A 24,299-nucleotide genomic window follows, 5' to 3' on the forward strand; every position below is an offset into this window, starting at 1 on the left:
ACCAATACACTGCTCCATGGGATGATGCAAATGCCTCAAACTTTCCACAAGTACTTAGAAATCATTGCATTTGTGTGTTTTTTTTCTATTTACAGTACGACATATGTACAAAAACATTTCTTGAAGCCAAACATATTTTAAGACAAATATTTAACATTCAAACACTTTGTAAACATCTGATGAATTTTACATCAAATACTGAGCATTGTTTTTGGTGCAGTGGCTTGCTCTGTATGAAGCATTGTTAACATTGAGCAGAGTTAGTTGGAGCTCAATTTATGGCTATGTTGCATCGCTTTGAGTAGGTACAATGACTTAGCTATTACAGAACATTTTGTGCAGTGAGCTTAATTGTATTATTTCTGTTATCTTGGTCTGCAGTTGCAGTTCTGCATTCAGTGTGACTACGATCAATATTATTATAATATAATTATCATTATCATTATCATTATCATTATCATTATCATTATCATTATCATTATCATTATCATATTATTATTATTATTCTATTATTATTATTATTATTATATACTTAATATGAACAAAGCTTACTGGATTTCAACATCTAGACAGACCGAATGTGAGATGCACATGCACATGTCAGTGCAGGAAAGAGCATGGCTAAACATTTTTCAGACAAAGATATTTCTGCATTTTGTGTGCATCATTGAGGAGATGTTTGTGTTCTCGTTCCTATTGCAACGAGTAGAGTCCCCAAAGCAACAGGATTCCCAGACGTCCAGGAAACTGCAGGCACGAGGGGCCTCCATTGGACAGAGGCCCTGCAATGTTCCACGCGTCCTGCTGCTGCCGCCATTCCATGTCCGGACGAATGGCTCGGGTGGTCAATAACTTGGTCCTCAATGGAGGGTGACTCTTTTCAGTAAGTGTGGGCTCAGTGGGGAAGACGCACTTGTCCTGTGGACTTGGGGGGCAGTGGGGCTTCATGTCCAGCCATCTGGAGAAGAGGGCGGATGTCCTGGATAGGAGCTCCTCAGGGGAGGAGAGGATTTCGGGAAAGAGAGACACTTCAGGCTCGTCCTCTAATCTCTGCGAGAGAGGGGGATGAGAGACGAGAGGAGATGAATATACCCAGTGGAAGAAGTCATGTCAGTATGCTGCAGATGCTCTGTGAGGGCAGATCAACTGAAAAGTGTGTACATGAAACCTGAGTGAAATAATAAGACTCTTCCGGATAGGAGAGGAGTTAACAGCAAGTCAGAACAGTGTCAATGATTTACAGAAGTTGACGCAAAGGTGTTAAATGACCTGACACATGTACTTTACTCAGAAAACCACAAATAAGCATAGCACGCTTAAAGTAAGCCCCCTTCGATATGAGTAAATAAGCATAGCACGCTTAAAGTAAGCCCCCTTCTCCATGAGTAAATTGTTGATCATGACACATTCCTGTAAGGTAACCTGAGCAGGGGAGTTTTTTTTTTTCAGGTTAGCTTATGACGTCACGGCTCGGTCTGTAAGAAACATACCTCTTTTTTTATAGAATTGAGGGCTTTTTTCAAATCATGGATAACACTGTACTTGTTGTTCTCTGGCCAAAGGTTGTTTGAGAGCTGGTTCCAGGAGTCATAGAGCACAGCTGCAGCTCGGAACACACAACACTGAGGGGAACATGTTGAGACAGAGTTATAGTTGAGCTACAGTGATCATTATCACTCGTCACAAACATTGTGAGGAAGCTGCCAAGATTTCTATGGCAAAGTATTGAATAAAATATAGAAATGCAATCATGCAGATTTATTAGGCTAATTGTGACATATTGGAGATGATTTTCATGGACAGTGAAGGATGCTGAATGAAGAAAGTCTTACCGGCTCAGAGCACAACATGCTCTCATTGTAGTGGTGAAGAATCTTATAATCTACAGGAAACACTGCACGCTGTGGAGGAAAATATTTGCAAGGGTCAGATTACAAATATTGGACTACAGGTGGTACACAGATACAGATAGAAATAATATTATTAGAAACTCTGTGGAATAGGGTTGCCTGATACTCTCATGAGTTATCTTCTAGCCCTTTCGGTGCAAAATCCAAACCAATCAATCAATCAATCAATCAATCAATCAATCAATCAATCAATCAATCAATCAATCAATCAATCAATCAATCAATCAATCAATCAATCAATCAATCAATCAATCAATCAATCAATCAATCGATCAATCGATCAATCAATCAATCAATCAATCAATCAACCAATCAACCAATCAACCAATCAATAGCACCTTCATCATATCCTAAATTATCCAGGTGTAACTTTTCTAACACATCTAACATCCACACATAAATAAGCAGACCTCTGTATCTCTGTCTGTTTCAATTTTCCTCAGACACCGTTGACCTGACAGTGTTCATATTTGGCATGGGTACCGGCAGGGGTCCTGCGCAGACAGTGACGGGGCCAGATTTTTTAATTAGGTAATTAGAGCCAAATAAATGGCCAATTAGTGATAGTAATAGCAATACCCACATCAGCCAGCAGGTGGCACGCAATGTGCGCAGTGTACACACGATATAGGGTACATTGTATAGATAAGAGCTAAACAACTTTACAGACGAGTGTGGGTGTATGAGTGTTTGTCCGTAGAACATTTTCGACACCGCATTTTCGGTGAACACAGGCTGACTACATGGCCAATTAGTGATTGTGTGCTCCAACGAGTATGAGAACTAGTGTATAAACCACCACCATCACTAAGGGACCACATTGACCCCTTGCCCCATTGACACACTTGACTGAGCAATATAGAGGACATGAGAGTAGAAGGTGGGCTACCATGCTGCCTCTAACAACACAACTCCAGTTCCAACCATCTGCTCAGACACACCAGCCTTGAGGACTGACTGAATATGAGAGTGCAAGCTGCTAAAGATGAATAGCCAATATGCTCAACTTACAAAACCAGCATGGTTATGGTCGATTGTTGTTTTAAGTTTTTCGATACTCTCCTTCTCAAATGCATTGCATCCACCGCATTCGACAGTCATTATTGATAGCAACAGTAAAACTGAGAGAAGGAGAGAGAGAGAGAGAGAGAGAGATGCAGGTTACTGGATGGAAACATTCTGTGGTTAGCACATGTGACTCAAGCTGTATGCTTCTTCAAGGCTTTTGTGTCGCAGCCTCTACTTTCGGCATGTGAACAATAATAATAATTAAAAAAAAAAAAAAAATCTGAACCACCACATTGATGAGGTCTCAGTGATTTGGAAAAATATTGCTGCTCCCACCCACCAAACAACGCAGAACAGCTTCAAATAAATAATTTAGTCTCAAAAATAGTTCCATCAAGTCAGACAGTTGTAAATGTATAAGAATGTACTCTTACCTTGTAGTGTCATCCTTTTATTTTCCCGAGTAGTGACATTTCTCTATATGATGGCAGTCAGTCTGCAGAGAGGTGAGTTTCCTCTGTGTTTTTCTTCAGGTCTGGGACGCTGTCTTTTGTTTTTTGTTGTTGTCCTGTTCAGATTAAAAGCTTGTCTAAAGTCTAAAGTTTTTATTTTTATTTTTTAGAATTCTTCCTTTTGTTTCTGGTACTTTCCAAACTCTCGCCCAAGTCCCCCCCCCTCCTCCTCCTTCTTCACTCTCACTTTGGATTTTCCCACTTCTGGGAGAGGTGCCTGTGGCCTTTCCCTGTCCTTTATCTCTGACCACTTTCTCTTTCTCTTCCCCCTCTCCCTCTCTTTCACAGATGGCCCAGTATATTTCCGACCTCCTTAATCTGATTCACTCCTCTCTCTCCCCTCAAACTGGCTAATGGATAGAGTGAGACAAGCAGCGCTCAGACCTCTTCTCTCTCTGTGTCTCTCTCTGTGTCTCTCTCTGTGTCTCTCTCTGTCTCTCCCTCTGGGCAGTCTGAAAGTGAAAGCTCAGATCTGTACTTGTCGGCTCCCTGGCTTTTCAGCCCCTCCCACCTCCATGTTTTACCCATGATTCCTACCTCACTATTGACCAACCCTGCCCCCTTCCCTTTTCCCTGTCTCACTCCGTTCCAATGAGGCCTCAGCAGGCTTAGTCATCCAGTTGGATTGCATGTTTTTCATTTCAACCCCCCCCTCCCCATCTGTGTGTGTGTGTGTTTGAGAGAGAGAGAGAGAGAGAGAGAGAGAGAGAGAGAGTGCCTGCCAGCTTCCCCTTGGGCGTCAGTGAATACTCATCTGCTTAGTCACCGGAAAAACTACATTTTATTAACTTCAAAGACAAAAGTAACATTCCCTGGCTTTCTTGCAGGTTACTGTGTGTGTTACTGATTTGCAACTCCATGAAGTAGAAGTTTTAACTTGCTCTGTGATTAATATCATTTGTACCAACATTTTATTGATAGTACTATCAGTGGCAGCAGACCGGATGCTCCAAAGGTAATTATTAATCAAATCAAATCAAAACAAGTCAAACTTTATTTGTATAGCGCATTTCATACACAGAGGCCACACAGTGCACTTCACAGAGAGCAAAGGGGGGTGGAGGGGGGTGGACATAGGTCCTATTCCTACATTTTTCAAAGGGAAGCAAAAAGCCAGTTCACCCAAGGTCCGTAAAAATTCTTCCCTGACCTCTCTCAATGACGATCAAGCAGTAGTAAATAGCTATAGAGATGTTGCCTACTTGGAAGTCCATGACAGGATATCTAAGTGTATCATATAATAAGGCACTATAAGCACTTAGCAGACAGGCTCATAAATAATGTAGGTATAGCTGCTAAGCTGAAGTGGGGAGACAGAAAGCAGAGAGACAGACATACACCAGTGTTTGGCATACACCAGTGAGCCCTTTTTGCTCTGAAAATGTAATTTAATGTAATTTAATGTAATTTATTGCTTTGTAAATGTTCTTAGCCGTTGGACAAACATACTCCAGGAGCTTGCTCGATTGTCTCATTGAGAGGGGTCAGGGAAGAATTTTTACAGCTCACCTTTCTGACCCCTGGGTGAAACTGTTTTTTTGCTTCCCTCTGGAATATGTAGGGGTGGGACCTATGCCCACCTCCCTTGTTCTCTGTAAAGTGCATTGTGTTGCCTCTGTGTATGAAATGCGCTATACAAATAAAGCTTTGATTGATTGATTGATTGATTGATTGATTGAGAGACACAAATAAAAAGGGGGGGGGTTGGGGGGGGGGTTGACTTGATAGGGACAGCTGACGACACAGTGAGATGGAGCTGGAGACAAGGATGCTAGGGGGCCTCTCCAGGAGCCATGCGGAGACATTAGGAGGACCTTGACCGGGAAAGCGGAGCAGGGGGACTTTCCGGGACCTGGACCACCCGGCCGGGTGTAGTACAAGAGGGAGAGACACCAGGGAGGAGAGAGGAAGACAGGGTTAGTAGCTGCGCTGGGTCTTTGCAGTGGTCAGGGGGATTTCTACTGGGTACAGGGTGGCCTGCAGGAGACCGGGGGGCGTCCACAGGACCTGTTTAGAGTATAAGACGGAGAGACACCAGGGAGGAGAGAGGAAGACAGGGTTAGTAGCATTGCTGGACCTCTACGGCAATCACAGGGATTTCTACCGGACCCAGGGTGGTCTGCAGGTGACAGAGGGGCGTCCACTGGACCTGGTTAGAAAATAGGAGGGAGAGGCATTAGAAAGAGGGGAGGCAGAACAGGGTTAGTAGCACGCAGAGCCACATAAGCAACACACATTTTCACCAGACCGTGCCAGTCGCTGAGCAACAAGCATCTATATATACATCCATATATATACACAGTACATAAAAGGATATACACCGATGTATACGAAGGATTCACTAGCAGGCTGGAGGCTGCCTCTCCGTGTCTCTAGGTCCTGACTAGAGATTGTAGGCGAGACTGAATAGATAAGTCTTAAAATCTCTCTTAAAAATTGCCATTGTTTCAGCCCTGCTTAGGTACTCTGACAGGTGTTCTAGAGGTTGGGGGCATAGAAACTGAAAGCTGCCTCTCCGTGTCTCTTGGTCCTGGCTTTTGGAACTGTTAAAAGTTCAGTACCTGAGGACCTGAGTGGTCTGTTGGGCATGTACTTAACAAGCATGTCTGAAATGTATTCAGGTGCATGACTGTGGAGAGATTTAAAGACTAGTAAAATAATTTTGAAGTCTATTCTAAAACTGTCACTTAGTGATTGTAAGACTGGTGTGATGTGTGCCCTCCGTCTAGTATTAGTGAGGACTCGTGCTGCAGCGTTCTGTATCATTTGTAGTTTAGAGAGAGCTTTCTTTGGTAGGCCAGACAATAGCGCTTTGCAGTAGTCCAGCCTGCTTCCTTTTACTAACAAAGACCAAGACAGCACACGGTGAGACAACAAAAGATTTGGGGTTGAAGGTTGATTGGGTAAACAAACCATCTTGGAGAGAAATGGGTTAAGGATTAACCCCGACTCTTCAAAATTGTTCACTGATGAGATTTACATACTATGGTTATATTGACATTGGGATCATTAAGGAGTGTATCCACTAACAGTAAAACAGAGTTGTACCATCTGATCATTCATTTTCAGGGAGACTTTTCACTGACAACTTTGTTGTCATGCCTGTAAAACCTTGCCCCTTTGCAAATGTTGATTCAAACTAGTGCCTGCATCTGAGATTCAGGCTACTTGCTTATTGTGAACAGCTTTTTCCACCAAAGAAGGAAATGTATCTGTCCTGATTCTGACATGCAGGTCTCCTTTTCAAAATGGAGTGCTTGCTTTTGACCTCCATCCCAGAGAAGCAGTGCGTGTTCTAGAGGGGGAGTTCATTCCTCTGGCTCCCAGGGGCCTCATCAGAGCTCACCCCTCACCAACAGACCCCTGGTGAGGCCGAGGTCAGAGGTCACGGGGAAAACAAGTCTCCAGGGAACACTAGAACAGCTCCGCTCGCTCATCTCTCCTACGTCCTGCAGCTCAGAGCATGGGACCAGGTCCAGTGCCAGACGACCGTATTATTATTAACGGCTTATTTATTTATTCATATCCATACATAGCATGTACATAATCCATCCTGAAAAAAGTGGGAACAAGTATAATTGATCTATTTGAATAACATGTTCAAATTAAAACTGATCCTTCAATGAAACCTGACACAAAATCTGCCACACGCTATTGTTTGCACAATCCTGCACAAATACAGGCACCGATTTGGACAAAGCCACATGCCAGTGGATTGCACAGGTCTGCAGAACTCTTAAAAGGCTCAAATAACTGTGAATACATAAACTATGCTTTCCCTACCCCCACCCTACCCCGACCCCTGCCTCAACCTGGAGTCCTGGACCCAGGCACACTCACACACACACAGACATACACCAGTCCTGGGCTCAGATCCCCCTCCCCGCACCCTAACCCGGGTCCGTTCCCCCTCCCTACCCCCGCCCTACCCCAACCTCTATCTGGGCCCAGGCACATTCACGCACACACAGACATACACCAGTGTTTGCCATGTCTCTCCTATGATGTTTTTAGCCTCTTCTACTCTGAAAATGTAATTTAATGTAATTTATTGCTTTATAAATGTTCTTAGCCGGTAGACAAACATACTCCAGGAGCTTGCTCGATCGCCTTGTTGAGAGGGGTCAGGGAAGAATTTTTACAGCTCATTTATCTGGCCCCCGGGTGATACTGTTTTTTTTCTTCCCTCTGGAATATGTAGGGGTGGGTCGTATGCCCACCTCCCTTGTTCTTTGTAAAGCGCATTGTGTTAGTAAGTAAAATTTTATTTATATAGCACCCTTCGTAGCACGAGTGCACAGAGTGCTTTACAGTGGGCACATTAAAAACAACATAGTCCAATCATATACATACAAGTGCACTAAATACAATCAAGAGAAAGAATGCACGTAAACATAGTGACATAAAAGAGGTCAGTGTCAGGGGAAAACAGGCAAGCCGAAAGGAGAGAGTGTGGCAGATAAAGACGGCCTAGCACTCGAAGGCTTGTCTGTATAAGTGAGTCTTAGCTGCCCTTTAAAACTGTCCACAGAAACCGCAGCTCTCAGATCCTGTGGGAGCGCGTTCCACAGTCTAGGAGCCACAGCCCCAAAAGTCCGATCCCCCTTTGTCTTTAGCCGCATCCGAGGCACTATCAGGTCCGGCTGGAGGTGTGGTGGTGGATGAGGTCACAGACCGACTAGCTGGGGTCTAGTCCGTGGATGGTTTTGTAGGTGAAGAACAAAACCTTGAACTGTATTCTAAAAAAGACAGGTAGCCAGTTAAGGGCGGCGAGTATGGATGTAATGTGACAAGACTTTTTTGCCCTGGTAAGTAATCTGGCAGCTGCATTTTGTTGCCTCTGGGTATAAAATGCGCTATACAAATTGATTGATGCAGTTTAGTTGATTAATGTGTGGCCTGGCTCGGGAGGAACTGAATCCCTGCTGCGGTGGTTAAACAATCCTGGAGTGAGAGCTTGTTATGCAACAGCTTTTTTATGTTGAGGGCCAACAGGAAAAACTTATGACCTTTCTTACTCTATTTGAGGACAGCCTCGTTGTAAAAAAAAAAGTATGTGAATGACAGTTGCCAGGAAAAAAAGCTGTTTGGCCTCCTTAGTTTCCCATTCCATTCGACTTTGTCCTGTTTCTCTGCCAGATGTGCGAATCAGTTTAAATGAATGGCAACAAATATTATAAGTTTTGTCAATTTATTTGAACATATCTGTACAATGTGTTAAAAAACAAAACAATAAACTTTGATAATAATTTAGGCATATTAGTATGGACAGTGTTCCTATAAGAATTCCCTTTGAGAAGTAAAATCCCTAGATACATTATTAAAAAAGCATGTTATTATGAACTGAATAAATGATCAACAACGCAAAACAATGTTTCGTCGTCTGAACCATAAACACCTGGTTCCTCTCTCACATTTAGATTTTCCTCTCCCTTTCTAAGTGGTCTGTCTGCAAAAGTCCTAAATCCCTGATGCAGTTTTGATCTTCTACTCAACATCAGCCCCTCATCTTGTTCTTCTCTATCAGGGTCCTCCCCCTACCTATCCAAAACAAAACATCTTTATTTATGGTGACCTCCATCACCCTCTCACTGGCTCGGGATCCGCTCTCCTCCCCGGACAGCAGTCATCAGATGGCTCTTGTAGGTCTTGCTGAGTCCAGTCATCCAGAACTTGAGCAGCCGGACGTTGTCCTCTTCCCCAGGGCCGGTGGCCCCCAGCAGGGCCAGCACCTTCTGGGTGTCCTCCCTCCCCCGGCCGTCCACCTTGGAGAACTTGAAGAGCACCTTCACTTTACTGAAGGACAGAGAGAGAGAGGGGGTTAGGGTAGAGGAGAGGAACAGAGAGAGAGAGTGAGAGGGTTAGGGTAGAGGACAGGAAAACAACGTGATGTAGAGAGAGAGAGAGTGAGAGGGTTAGGGTAGAGGAGAAGAAAACAAAGGGAGGTAGAGAGAGAGAGAGGGTTAGGGTAGAGGACAGGAAAAGAGAGAGGCAGAGAGAGAGAGTGAGAGGGTTAGGGTAGAGGACAGGAAAATAAAGGGAGGTGAAGAGAGAGAGTGAGAGGGTTAGGGTAGAGGACAGGAAAACAAAGGGAGGTAGAGAGAGAGAGAGTGAGAGGGTTAGGGTAGAGGACAGGAAAATAAAGGGAGGTGAAGAGAGAGAGTGAGAGGGTTGGGGTAGAGGACAGGAAAACAAAGGGAGGTAGAGAGAGAGAGAGTGAGAGAGTTAGGATAGAGGACAGGAAAAGAATGGGAGGTGAAGAGAGAGGCAGAGTGAAAGTGAAAGGACAGAGAAAGGACAGAGAAAGCACAGTGAGGCAGGTATTTTTTCAGATGGAATCCCCCAGGAATTTCCCAACTACTCTTTGCTCTGCTAATTCCATACCAGCCAACCACAATAACCTGTCCTGAATTCCCTTAGACTTTGAGTTTGATCATGTATGAATGAAATGACCCCTACTGATTTTAATATAAGTTACGTATTTCAAGTTAAGTATTTAAGTGATTCATTGGATGGACTCTTGAAATTCAAGACAGATTATTGGTTATTTTTACTCATATGTTCATTCATACTTTACTCATCACAAGTAACATAAGTCACCACAAATACTTCAATTCAACTTTGACCTAATCCCTAAAAACAGCGATGAGGCACCAGCCAGAAGAAGCTGAGCAGCGGAGACACGGTCCTGACTCACTTCATCCACTCCTCCTTCAGACACAGCAGGCAGTGAGAGACCACCTCCACAGACAGGTTCTCATTGGACAACGCCACCTCCATTTTGTTCAATAGGGTAGGACCTACGTGAGAGGAAATAAAGAGAGAGAGAGAGAGAGAGAGAGAGAGAGAGAGAGAGTGAGTGAGTGAGTGAGTGAGAGAGTGTGAGTGAGTGAGTGAGTGAGTGAGTGAGAGAGTGTGAGTGAGTGAGTGAGTGAGTGAGTGAGTGAGTGAGTGAGTGAGTGAGTGAGTGAGAGAGAGTGAGTGAGTGAGTGAGTGAGAGAGAGAGTGTGAGAGTGAGTGAGTGAGTGAGTGAGTGAGTGAGAAGTGGACATACTGGTTCCCCATCTTTCTTCCTCTGAGCTCCCCTAACTTACACCTGAGGGAATTTGCTACACCAATGGATGTGATATTCAAACGGTCATTGAAATGATGCATTTTAACTAGACGTTTTTGTATTTATATGTGAATCCTTGATTACATTTAGATATAAAAATAACTATAATAACTAAAATAACTTTATAGATGACCTAACTTTATTTTGTATTTTTTCGAACCATTTGGCAGTAGGCTAGCACTGCCTCCGCGGCCCACTGGGGGGCGCTCTGCGGACCGCGAGCCCACAGGTTGAGAATGGCTGGTGTAGTAAATACAAGGCTTTTTAAGTAAGTAAGTAAGTATGTAGGAGCCATAATGTTTATTTTGTTTGTGTATGTTTATATTTGGTTTATTGTTTATGAGCCTGCATGCCTTTGTTTATTGTCTATTGTTTTGTCATTGGGTTCCTCTAATTGTTGTGTGAGTGTGTCTACCTACAGGGTGTGGTTCTACCTACATAACTGGAGGGAGGGCCTAGAACAGGTAGACAGAGAGAGGGGGTTAGTTGGCATGGGATATTTTATATTGTTTTGTTTAGAAGTCGCTACAATATAGTCAACAGAAACGGTCAATGAGGACAACCACGGGAGTCGCGGCGGACACCGAATTCGCAATCAAAGAAATGGATTACAGCGTTTTCACCCCTTCAGTTTGTAACCTGAGATGGAGCCGAGCCCGGGCTAATTGATTGGAGCCACGGAAACATCGCCCCAGCCAGCAACGCACAGCGCCAGAAGCGGTAGGCTATTTTGTTGTTTGAAAGCCGATTGTGCCGCTTGTCCATTGGGGACTATTGTTTGTGTTGCGCGCGTTGGTCTGGTTTTGTTATGGGCGCTTGTTGTGGCTGTCGGCGTTGGGTTGAATATCGCGTCTCCCACTCGTGATTGCGCAATCGCCTGTTGAATGCGGTTCTGAATGCGGTTCAAAGTGATACAATGAGCGAAACAAAACAAGTGGTTAATGAAATGGAGGGAAAGAGGGTTGTCAAACTTTCAGCCAAGGTTTTGGCAAACAAAATTGAAACACTTCAAAAGGAACGTCAAACCTGTGTGAAAAGGAATCAAAGGCTCGCAAATGAAATTAAAGGGCTAATGCAAAGTGATGTGAATGCAAAGGAAGTGCGATGCAAACTGGACCAAATGCTTCAACTGTATGAAAATGCAAAGGTTTCTCATGAATCAGTGATTGTGTTAATTCCCAAAGATGAACAGAAACACCAAAATGAATGGTTTGAATGCATAACAAAATGCAACATGGGCTTTAAGGAAGATGTGATAAGATGGCTTGGGGAAATTGAAAAGCTTCCTTGGAAATTGCATGTGACTGAAGAAAACCCAGACGCTGCAGAGACGGCCATTCCTTTGGCACCTGAGAGTGTACCTGGGAAAATGGTCACACCCGAGCAATCAAAGGAGACAGACCTTCATATGGATGATGCTCCACACTATGATGTTCTCACCTCTTGAGTCAAACATGGAGGGAGAGAATGCCTTGCTGGATCAAATACGGCCAGAGGATAGTGCATCAAATATTGGAATTCATAACTCAGGCTCCAGAGTTTCAAGCACTACGGCTGCACGTATCATAGTTGAAGCTGAAGTAGCTGCTCTTAAAGTGAAACAACAACTGCTAAAGGATAAACATGCCTTGGAAGAGCAGGAGGAGCAGTTAAGAAAGAAAAGGGAGCAGATGGAGCTGGAAGCAACCATTGCTGCTACTTTGGCCAAAGTGAAAGTTCTAAGCTCATTAAAAGGATCAAGTGTTCGCAGCAAATGGAGAGCATCAAGAGGAAGTGATGGTATGAATTCATATTTTGAGAGACGACAAATTGAAAACCCGGCACAGAACCAAGCCAGGCCTTCAGGGGGGGCTGTAACTAGCAGCCAAGCTGTGGCTGCAGCTCCCAGCGAGCCTACAGATGGACGGGCTCTCCCAGAGCACAGCGTGAGGTTATCACAACAAATGTCACCTACCTTGGACGGTGCTGTAACTGGCAGCCAAGTTGTGGCTGCTGCTCCTTTAACACATCATTCACGTAGTGGAAATGGAGATGGAAATCAAGGAAGGACTGTGACATCTACAGCTACACTGCCTGTTTTAAGCAACAGCGAGCAGAGTAATATTTATAGACTGATGGAAAAACAAAATGAAATCACTGCACTATTACTTCAGCAACAGTGTCTTTCAACCATGCCTAAGAAAGAGATTGAGGTTTTTGACGGTGATCCCCTCAAGTACCAAACATTCATTAAATCTTTTGAGCATAATATTGAAAGCAGGAATACGCATCCCAAAGATTGTCTCTACTATTTGGAGCAATATACAAGAGGACATCAAAGAGAACTTGTAAGGAGTTGCCTATATATGGCCTCAGAGTCTGGATTCTTGAAGGCCATATCTTTGTTGGAGAGGAATTTTGGTAACAAGCATAAAATTGCTACAGCTTACATGGACAAGGTTCTTTCCTGGACATATATAAAATCTGATGACACAAAGGCTCTGCAAGCATACACCTTGTTTTTACGTGGTTGTTGTAACACAATGGATGACGTCAGTTATTTGCAGGAGTTTAGTTGCCATATCGATTGAGGGATAAATGGAGAACTGTGGCTTGTGATTTCCAAGAGAGATGCAACAATAGAGCTAAATTTAAGAACCTGGTGGATTTTCTGGAAAGGCAAGTGAGGATTGCAACAGACCCATTCTTTGGGGATATTAAAGACACTCCAGCAGTGAGTAGAGATGCAAGGAGATTGAAGTCTCAACCTCAACCAAAGAAAGGAAGTGCCTTTGCCACCACTGTGACAGTCACTGAGAAGAAACTGCACAAAGGAACTAAGGAAAAGGAGAGTCTGCCTGCTGTGTCCAGATGTTTATCCTGTGGAGGGGGACATGCTTTAGATACTGTATGTGTCCACAATTTGAAAAGAAGGCACATAATGAGAAAGTCTCTTTCATAAAGGAAAATTGTATATGTTTTGGTTGTTTGTGTAAAGGACACATAAGCAAAGACTGTAAGAAGCGACTGAGCTGCCCCATATGTGGTCTAAAGCATCCAAAGATGCTGCATATCCACCAAGTGAAGAGGAAGGACATGGACAAAGAGCAGGCAGAACCAAAGAAGACGGAGATCAGTACTGCAACAGTATAGGGCAGTGCTGCAACCTCTGTGACCTCTGTACAGTCAAGTGGTCTCACTGGGGCCGGTGGAGACAACTGTAAGCTCTCAATTGTACCTGTAAAGGTGAAGGCCAAGAAGGGGAGTGCAGTAGTGCATACCTTTGCTTTTCTTGACCCAGGCAGCACTGCATCATTTTGCACAGTTGGTCTCATGAACAAGCTTAATGTGCAGGGAAGAAGATCAAATATTCTGTTAAGAACCATGGGTCAAAGGAAGATTGTTGAAACAAGCATTGTCTCAGGCCTAGAGATTGCAGGACTGGAAAGCAGTGACTTTTGTGCTCTCCCTGGCCTGTACACACAGAGAGCAATGCCTGTGCATAAAGGAAACATCCCACGTCAGAGCGACATTGAACAGTGGTCTCATCTGAGGAATGTACGCCTGCCTGAAATTGACTCTGAGATTGAGTTGCTGATTGGCTCAGATGTACCAAAGGCTTTGGAACCACTGAATGTCATCAGGAGTGTGGGTGATGGTCCATATGCAGTGGAAACCATTCTTGGTTGGACGGTCAATGGACCTCTAGGAAGGGAAAATGATGTCCAGGAGCATTCTGCCAACAGGATATCAGTTGTGAAGCTTGAGGAATTGTGGGATCAGCAGTTCAAGACTGACTTTCCTGAGTGCATTAGAGACAACCATGAACCTTCAAGAGAAGATGAACAGTTTTTGGAGTTAGTCACAAAGTCATCCAAAATGGTCGACGGCCTCTAAATAAATAGGTATTGAATTGCCTTTAAAGACGAACCAAATCTGCATGCCTGACAACAGAAATATTGCTGAACAGCCCACACTGAACTTGAAGAGAAGGTTCAAGAAGGATTCTGTGTTTTATTCAGACTACACCAACTTCATGTCTGACATGATATCGAAAGGGTATGCAGAGAAGGTACCTGATGAAGTCTTGGAGCGCAATGATGGCAGAAAATGGTACCTACCACATCATGGAGTTGTGCATCCAAGGAAGAAAAAACTTTGAGTGGTCTTCGACTGCGGAGCAATGTTTCAGGGAGTGTTGTTGAATTCCCAACTCTTGCAGGGACCGGATTTGACCAGTTCGTTGCTTGGAGTCTTCGCCAGATTCCGGAAAGAGTCTGTGGTCATTGCTGCAGATATTGAAGCAATGTTTCACCAAGTAAAGGTGCCGTGTGAGGACCGTGATATGTTACGGTTCCTCTGGTGGCCTGATGGAAACTGCAATCAAAACATGGTGGAATACAGAATGACTGTACACTTGTTTGGGGCAACATCATCTCCAAGTTGTTCGAACTTTGCCCTTAGGAGATGTGCTGAGGACAATGTGGCACAGTTCAGCCCTCAAGCCATAGACATCATTCAGAACAACTTCTACGTGGACGACTGTCTCGCTTCAGTGGCTTCTGAAGAAGAGGCGATTGCTCTGTACCATGAGCTTCGAGCAATCTGCTCTAAAGGAGGCTTTCTACTCAACAAGTGGATAAGTAACAGCCGTCATGTGTTGGCTGCAATACCTGAAAAGGACAGAGCCAAAGAGGTGATGACCTTGGATTTGGATCATGACAGTCTTCCCATGGAGAGAGTGTTGGGAGTGCAATGGTGCATACAGTCTGACACTTTCAGGTTCAAGTTCGTCCTGAAGAACCAACCTTGCACAAGAAGGGGGATTCTGTCAACTGTCAGTTCCATTTATGATCCTCTTGGACTGGTGGCTCCAGTTGTCTTGACTGCAAAAAGGATCTTGCAGGATCTATGTCGGAAAAAGATTGGATGGGATGATGAAGTACCAGACAGCATCATACAGGAATGGATGAGCTGGGCCTGACAGTCAAAGCCTTTCTGAAGAAAGAGATCTGGCCAGCTGGGCCTCCATTTCTGTACCAGCCTCAGGAGGTATGGCCTCAAAATCCAGATGGGTTGGAAGAGATTTTATTGGAGGACTCTGAAGTGAAGAGCATCAGGGTGCACGCTGCTCAGATAACATCAGAGGAAGTGGATCCCCGCTTGATCCATCATTTCTCATCCTGGACTCGTTTGAAAAGAGCAGTGGCATGGATGCTCAGATTCAAAGGACTGCTTCTGTCTCAGAGCAGAAAGAACAGACAAGCCGATCAACATGACCCCAAGAAAACTGACAGACTTGGACTTGGAGAACTCGCTCAAGCCGAAATAGAGATTGTAGGAGCCATAATGTTTATTTTGTTTGTGTATGTTTATATTTGGTTTATTGTTTATGAGCCTGCATAACTGCCTTTGTTTATTGTCTATTATTTTGTCATTGGGTTCCTCTAATTGTTGTGTGGGTGTGTCTACCTACAGGGTGTGGTTCTACCTACATAACTGGAGGGAGGGCCTAGAACAGGTAGACAGAGAGAGGGGGTTAGTTGGCTCGGGATATTTTCTGTTGACCGTCATATTTACGTTTTCATTCATTTCTTTCAGTTTAGTTTCATATTGTTCTCTTCCTCATAAGTTGAAGTGCTATTTAGTTTGATTTAATAAAACCTTAAACGTAATTTTGTCTGGACATGGATCTCTCAAACGAGTCAAACAGCAACGAGTCCATCTAAGCCTCTCAGCGACCCTATATTGTTTTGTTTAGAAGTCACTACAATAAAGTAAGTAAAACTTTATTTGTATAGCGCTCTTCACAGCACGGATGCACAGAGTGCTGCACAGGGATTAAAAAGGCAGATTAAAAACAATATAAGAAAGCAAAGTACAAGTGCGATGACATACAAAGTGCAGTGCAGTAAGAGATTAATACACAGGTAAAGAGAACCACAACAACATAGAAACGACAGACAATACCAAACTCAGCAATCAGAGCTACTAGCAACCAAAAGCCTGTCTGAACAGGTGCGTTTTCAACAGTTTTTTTTAAAGTATTTTCGGAGGCAGAGGCTCTCAAGTCCTGGGGGAGTGCATTCCAGAGCCTTGGGGCCACCGCCCCAAAAGCCTGGTCAACGCCCGGTATACAGGTTACTTTTGGCCCTTCATCAGACATAATCCTGTATTTCGTTAAAATTGCTGTGTGACGTGAATATGATTCTTTAATAAATATTTGTCTAGCTAATATTAAGGCCTCAAATTGTCTGAGATCTGGCAGTGCCCCACCCCCCCCCGTTATCGTTAGCGCCCCGCTGAGGCTGGGCAACCCTGCTGTGGAGAGAGTGTCTGCAACCACTACGAAGCAAAACACTCACTCTTCTTTGCAAACGGTGAACTAGTAGAGGTCTGCTCAGCTTTCTGACGCGTGCTCACCTCGGTCGGTGGGCTGGGTGTTAGCACTGCTGATGTTGAACTGGTAGAGAGAGGGGATCTCTTCCTCACACGCTGCTGAGTACAGAGAGCCCTTTTCTGCATTCAGCACATCCACCAGCACGGAGAATTCTTCACGGGTGAAAAGAAAACAAAATAAAATGTTTTTTTATTTTATTTGTCTTATCTGTTGTTTTTTTTTTTTTTAAGTGTCTTTAAGGGGTATTGGACAGTGATGTTTCTCATTGACTAACAGGCCTAGTTTCGGTGATGCTGGGGTCCTTTCTGTACCTGAGGAGGTGACGTGGGTGGGGACAGCCACGTCGGGGCTCAGGCCCAGGAAGTTACACCGGTAGGCTTCCTCGTACTGGGCGCTGTACGGCACGGAACGGACACAGCCAACGGGGAGCAAGGCCTGATGGGAAAGCAAGGGAATCAGGTATACAGTAGGTCTGAGCTGCTTCTGGAAACTGATCTATGGTCAGTATTATTATCTCTGGTAAAGTTCATTTCGTTCAAGGAAATAAGCAGCAGCATGGTGTACCTTCAGTATTGTGAATGCTGATTGGATAAGCCCGGGGTCTGCACCTCTCCATATAACTTGATTTCCCATGAGCACATGCCATGCCAGGTGACGGAACTCAGTTGCCCCGATGACCTGTAGACCAATCAAGATATGATCATTGTGTGAGCCGACACTCTAGAACAAAACATTAGGGACTTTTTGGTTTCCTACCAAAGGGGTTAATTGGTTTTATGTTTATCTATGATAAAAGATGAATAAGAGTATCAATGTTTACCTGTCTCAAGTGTCTCAAAGATCTGAACTTTGGGCCTGGAAGCCCCTCTAATTTCCCATCTTCAGACAGGAAGTCCCTTCCCAGCGAGCTCTCTGATTGGTGGGGTCTTGTACTGCTTCCTTCCGCTCCCTCCCAGCAACTCATTTCCTCCTCTTGCTCTGCAAAGAAAAACAGGACATCATTAAAAAAATGAGTTAAAAGTGCACAGTAAACATTTTTTCCACCACCAATGGTATACTGTTCCTTTGCATCAATAATCAATTTAAGAGTCATTTGCAGGTTTATTCTAATGGTAAAACATAGATGTAGCCCAACAGTGCACAAGTACAAATCCAACAATGGTCTGTAAACGTGACGCCCTAACGCCCAAAATGATGCCAACATTTTTAAAAACAATGGCAGGAAAAAATATCTGATTCAAGAGAACATTTGTCGCCTCTAATTATCGGTAACCTAATGTCTCTGACCCAGAACAGCTTACTGTAAGCTACAACCCATTCTTTCATCTGTGCTAGGACTGCTGGGACTGTCTGCCACTCGTGACTGTCTACTGCCTCGCCAAGTATCAATCAAGAATAACATTTGCAAAACCAGCAGGTCCCCAGGCACTCAAAACCAGAAGGCGTGGAAGGTAGGATAAAAAAGCCTTTATTCAGTCATCTGGGCTTAAAAATATTAAAAACCGACATGTTTCAACCGCACTGGTCTTCTTCAGGGCACAGAATGGTATGCATGCAATGGTATGATATCATACCATTCTCTGCCCTGAAGAAGACCAGTGCGGTCGAAACATGTCGTTTTTAAAAATATTTTTAAGCCCAAGATGACTGAATAAAGGCTTTTTTATCCTACCTTCCACGCCTTCTGGTTTTGAGTGCCTGGTTGGTTGCTGTTGGTTTTACATGAGTTTCCCTCCAAAACCCCAAGAGCACCTGAAAGACTTACTAGATATATTATTACCCTGTTCTCGCCTGAGCGCCGAGTTGAATCTGCTCTAGTTCAAGAATTCATTTGGGATAGTCAGCTTGCATAACCAGTTTGTTGGCAATTCATTGAATACAACTGGTGAATTGAGCAAACAAGCTGTACAATATGATTAAATGGCGTGTTGGTAACGTTAGCTAAGTCGATTTGCCTGGGTTAGCATTAGAGGTTGGGTGCATTGTAGAATTATTGTAGTTAAGTCCTTGTATTTCACAAAATAGATTATTTGGGTCTAGATTTGGTATTTTTAAAATAATATTGGATAGATTAGAGTAGATTAGTGATTTTGGCTAGGTCATATAGTGTCCAACTGTCAAAGGTTTATGTCCAGAGGTACTGTAGGGTGTCTGTGGATGTTCCTCTGATATAATAGCGATGGGTACACATGCCCAAGCTTCTTTTTAAACCTCTATTTCGTCAGGCAAGTCATTAAGAACCAATTCTTTTTTACAATGGCGGCCTGGGAAGTGACAAGAGCCACTTGTCAAGCTTAGCTTGTAAGGTGGTTCCACTAGAACACATGCTTCACTGGTGACCATGATGAGTTTGCAACGCTGCCTGGCTGCCTACAGTATATGTGAGCATCAGAGCATCAGCTTGACAGACCGATCGTCCGGTCATCTTCCACACAAACTGGTTAGAGCTCATGCATAGTGCTACTCCTTAGAAGATGTTTTTTCCGTTGTCAATACATCCTTGTTTGACAAGGATGTATTGACAACTAGGATACTCAGGTATACTCAGGTTAGTTAGGATACTCAGGTATACTCGGGTTAGTGTAGTTCTATGTTGTGAAATATAATGACTATAACAAAGAATAATAATTGTACCCACAATGCACCTAATCTCAATACTAACCGACACTCTAAACTGTATGTAACCGGTCTAGCTGTCTGCCTACTCATCTGTCTGTCTGTATGTAACCTGTCTGTCTGCCTACTCATCTGTCTGTCTGTCTGTAACCTGTCTGTCTGCCTACTCATCTGTCTGTCTGTAACCTGTCTGTCTGTCTGCCTACTCATCTGTCTGTCTGTGTATTTTATTTTATCGTTTAGTGATATTGCCTGTCTGTCTATTGCCGTTGCTTGTCAATTCTCTTATTCCAGTTATGTATATAACCCATGTTGAGTTTAGCCAGTCTCCCAAGGTGGGGGGGGTGGGGAGGGATACGTGTATGATATGTGTGTGATATGTGTGATTGTGGTTATTATGTTCTAAAAAAAAAAACAATAAAAAGAGTTTGATAATAATCTGTCTGTCTGTAACCGGTCTATCTGTCTGCCTACTTATCAGTCTGTAACCTGTCCATCTGTCTGCCTACTTATCAGTCTGTCTGTCTGTAGCCAGTCTGTCTGCCTACTCATCTGTCTGTAACCTGTCTATCTGTCTGCCTACTCATCTGTCTGTCTGTCTGACCAGTCTGCCTACCTGTCTGTCTCTCTATGACCACCAGCGTGTCTTCAGTAGGGGCTCCTTCCAGTAACTTCTCTGTCAGACGACTCCCACACGCTTTCAACAGCCTGGAGAGGACGACAAACACGAGAGCAGCAAGTGAATGTGTGTGTGTGTGTGTGTGTGTGTGCGTGTGCGTGTGTGTTTGCCAGGCAATTTCCACACTCCCTTAATAGCCTGTACATGAACAAAACAGCAAGGGATACAGATACAATGCAAGCAATTGTATCTAAGTGGATGAGTGTCTCTCAGTCAGTTGATGGATGAGCATTGGCAAAGGCTACATCCATAAGGCTCCACATCCATCATCCACGTCCATCCAATAGTTTTCGTTTTTAAAACACGCCTAGCGTCCACATTACTCCGGCCTTTTCAAACCCCTAAAACTGAGACTTTTAAAAATGCTGCTGATCCCGTTTTAGTTTAGTAAACCGTTAGTCTGGACGGGCTGAAACTGAGACTTTTGAAAACGGTGACACCGACACCCACACTGGTTCCCTGATTGGGTCTCATCAGTCACAACGTGTCCTTCCCTGATTCGTCAAGCCCTTATCACGTGTCCCTTTTCCGGAAGAAAACAAATGACCTCAGCATAGACTACCAGTGGTTAATTCAACATGGATAACGAATTACAGGCATTGCTGACCTTGCTGTCTGTACTAGTAGCTGTTGTGCAGTTAAATTCAGCATCTCCTAAAGCTACTACTGCCTACATGCGCAGGAGGAAAGCTATTATTTGAGCGATTAGCGACAATTCCCATGTCCAGCGGCACAACAATCTGCTTCCTGCTTGAATGTACGTGAATGATCACGTGATATGAATTTTCAGGTGTGTTAGTATGGATGGAGATCCTTTCTGAAACGGTGCTGCAGCCAGAGCTTTTGTTTTCGTTTCAAAGCGGCGTTGTAAAAGGAAACGGCGTGCGGGCGGAGGTAGGCTACCAGCTGAAGGAGGAGTGCAGGCTGGCCCAGAGGTTGGGGTGCTGGGTCAGCGAGGGCAGGGACCGGCCGGCGTTGCCACTTCTCTGGTGGGGGAAGACCGCGGGGGAGAACGCGCTGTTCATCCTGACCGCTCGCTGGGGACACACACACTGCTCGCTGTCGAACACCTGGGGATAGAGAGAGAGGGCGAGGAGCGAGGACAGGGAACAGTGAGACTTATGGGGGAGGCGGTGGCTCAGGAGGTAGAGCGGGTCGTCCGATGATCGTATGGGGGAGGCGGTGGCTCAGGAGGTAGAGCGGGTCGTCCGATGATCGTAGGGTCAGCGGTTCGAATCCCGCCTCATCCTGTCCACATGTCGAAGTGTCCTTGGGTCCACTGAACCCCAAATTGCTCCCAATGAGCAGGCTAGCACCTTGCATGGCAGCTGCCGCCATTGGTGTGTGAGTGTGTGTGTGTGAATGGGTGAATGAGAGGCCATCGTAAAGCGCTTTGGATAAAAGCGCCATATAAGTGCAGTCAACTTACATAAGAAGCCAAGCCAAGTCAAGCAACAACATCACACCCCAAAATATGACTACAATGACTAGTCTAGCTGTAGCCTCATCTTTCAAAGTGAGTTTACAGTACAGGGTGTGTGTGTTTCTATGTTTACATGGGTGTGAGTGTGTGTGTTTCTATGTTTACATGGGTGTGAGTGTGTACGCACTCTCTACCTTCAGTGCTGTGCTTTGCAGGCTCTGTATGGTCAGTTTGAGGTGGCACAGCAGAAAGGGCCAGGAGTTGATGAGGTAGATCCTGTCCATGGCCACCATGACGATGCTGTACCAGCGCTGGAAGCCCCTGGCCAGGCTGTCCTTGATGAAGAACGTGTGGGAGAACACGAAGCCGTGCTGCTCGTCCCCGAAGAAGATGGGACCCTCACGGCCGGGACACACCTGGTGGGCGGGGGGGGGGGGGGGGGGGGTGACAGGGAGAGTGTGAGGAGAGACAGGAAGATGCAAGATCCGTTTGATGTGGTTCAGAAAAGATGGTTCACGCACGCACACACACGCACACTAGGGCTGGGTATCGAGTCGAATTTCAAGAATCGATTCGATTCCGATTCACAAGGTTCAGAATCGATTATCACGATACGATACGATTCGATTCGATTCAATATCGATCCGGTTAGTGTTACTAAAACCTGATTTTTTTTTTAGCTGTAACCTTAATTACATGACTGCCAAGTTATGCAACACATCAATACTAGGACTGGGTATCGATACTGATTTCCAAAAATTAATGAATGAATGAATCATTGAATGAATGAATGAATGAATGAATGAACTATTCATACCTTCATTTATTCATTCATTCATTAAATAAAAGATCGATTTTGGGATTCATAATCGATTCTGAATCATTTGATTCAGAATCGATTTTTTAAACCCAGCCCTAACGCACACACACACATGCACGCGCACACACACATGCACACTCACACACACGCACACTCACACACGCACACACACAGGTTTACCTCACAGCTGAGGCTGCGGACGCAGGCCTGTCGCACCACGCTGAAGAGCTGTGGCTGTCTGGGGTGCTGGTGGCTCAGGAAGCGGATCCCCGTCTCACTGTCAACACTCACAAAGCCTGGGTGAGACGCAGGGAGAGACCGACACCCCTGGAGGAGGAGACAGAGAGAGAGAGAGAGAGAGAGACAGAGAGAGAGAGATAGAGACAGAGAGAGAGATAGAGACAGAGATAGAGAGATAGGGAGACAGAGAGAGAGAGAGAGAAAGATGACAAGGTGATTGAAATGTAATTTGAGGTACAACTGATTAGCCACCATGGTAGTTGATAGGTATCAGCTCTATCTGGTATCATGATAAGGAATGCTATTCCAATACGATACCATGACACATGACACAAAAGCTTGAGAAATTAACTCACGAATGCATCAAAGCAATGAAAATAACAGAGAAACATAATGAATGCGTTGCTCTGGTCGAGAAGCTGAGAGGCTGTCATGGCTTGACTGAGCTCTAGAGACAGATTACAGCTTGCAGGGCATATTAGAAGGACAAGTCGGCATCTGTGCCCAGAATTGGCAGATAGCCTCACTTCACGGTCAGTGCTCGGAATCGGTATCGGCAGTTATAAATAGAATACATTCCTAGTAATTGAACTCATATGCGTCCAGTCAATCTCCCACTCCCAGGACCGACTCACCTCACACATGTCCCCTCTCTGTGTGGCAGAGCTGTTGGCCCTCATTGTGAGACCCTCCCCTTCCCGGTCGCCGTCCCGGTCCCCAGGCACGGGGGCTCCTCCCTGGGGGGGCGAGGGGGAGGGGGGGTGCACGGCCTCTGTGCAGAACAGCGTCCGAGGGCCATGGAGCTCACAGAAGTGACAGAGAGCCACTAGGGCGTTCATCTGAGAGGGGTGAGATGGTTGATGATCAGTGTGTGTGTGTGTGTGTGTGTGTGTGTGCGTGCGTGCGTGCGTGCGTGTATGTATAGTGTGTGTAATAGAGTGCTCATGAATGACATACACTTTGTTTCGCTATAATCTCGCAGAATAAACAGGTATCTGTGGAAAGTGTTTTTCAGTATATTATCTTAGTGTTTACTGTAAATAGGTACTCATTGCCACTTACCTTGATCAGAAGACGGTGTCAGTCAAGTCATCAAATGACAGCTGATCGGATCACATCTGTGCGGATCACAAAGGACAGCGTTAGGCTAAGCTAATCCTTAGCATTGCTAAGATGCAACGACATAGACTTGCTTGATAGTTACAGCGCCCTGAAAAACTAAACACAGGCTTTTAAGTTATTTACAAAGGAATTCTAATTTCTTACAGACATGGCGTTTGTTTATGTTATACTTTATGCCCCACTGTGTTGCCTCTATCTAGAAGTACAAATGTCATGTGACTTAAAGTTACAATGTTTTTAATTTCCCGGGCTGCCCCGCGGTGCACATGGTTGCCGGTTGCAGCTGATTGTATTACATTTCACAACGAATGGTAGCCTATGTCAAGAAAACAGTTGCTTTAAAATATACGTTTATATGTTGGTCTTTGTATTTACATATTACACACATGTTGATTTACAATGTATCCCCGCTGGTCGAAGCACAGTCTGCAGTGCACAGATAACTCTTCGATTGAGCGGGATGCTCCGCCCTTGCC

At 44.6% G+C, this 24,299-nt stretch overlaps 1 protein-coding gene across 2 annotated transcripts; it reads right to left on the bottom strand.

The window, feature by feature from the left end:
* Positions 1-8,643: 8,643 nt before the first annotated feature.
* flcn (folliculin) lies at positions 8,644-24,014 on the bottom strand. 2 transcript variants are annotated; one of them, XM_084443750.1, is made up of 13 exons: positions 23,968-24,014; positions 23,764-23,819; positions 23,337-23,540; positions 22,642-22,788; positions 21,836-22,057; positions 21,122-21,288; positions 20,156-20,247; positions 17,744-17,901; positions 17,488-17,601; positions 17,235-17,358; positions 16,947-17,075; positions 10,128-10,230; positions 8,644-9,226 (listed from the first exon to the last, which is right to left on the bottom strand). In XM_084443750.1, the coding sequence occupies exons 3-13, from the start codon at positions 23,538-23,540 to the stop codon at positions 9,019-9,021; spliced, it is 1,668 nt and encodes a 555-aa protein (XP_084299876.1). In that variant the 5' UTR covers positions 23,764-23,819; positions 23,968-24,014; the 3' UTR covers positions 8,644-9,018. The 2 variants fall into 2 exon arrangements, with proteins under 2 accessions (XP_084299876.1, XP_084299877.1); XM_084443751.1 differs by lacking the exon at positions 23,968-24,014 and having other exon boundaries at positions 23,764-23,867.
* Between the last annotated feature and the right edge of the window lie 285 nt (positions 24,015-24,299).

The sequence above is a fragment of the Borostomias antarcticus genome (assembly GCF_949987555.1).
Source record: "Borostomias antarcticus genome assembly, chromosome: 10".
NCBI lineage: Eukaryota > Metazoa > Chordata > Actinopteri > Stomiiformes > Stomiidae > Borostomias > Borostomias antarcticus.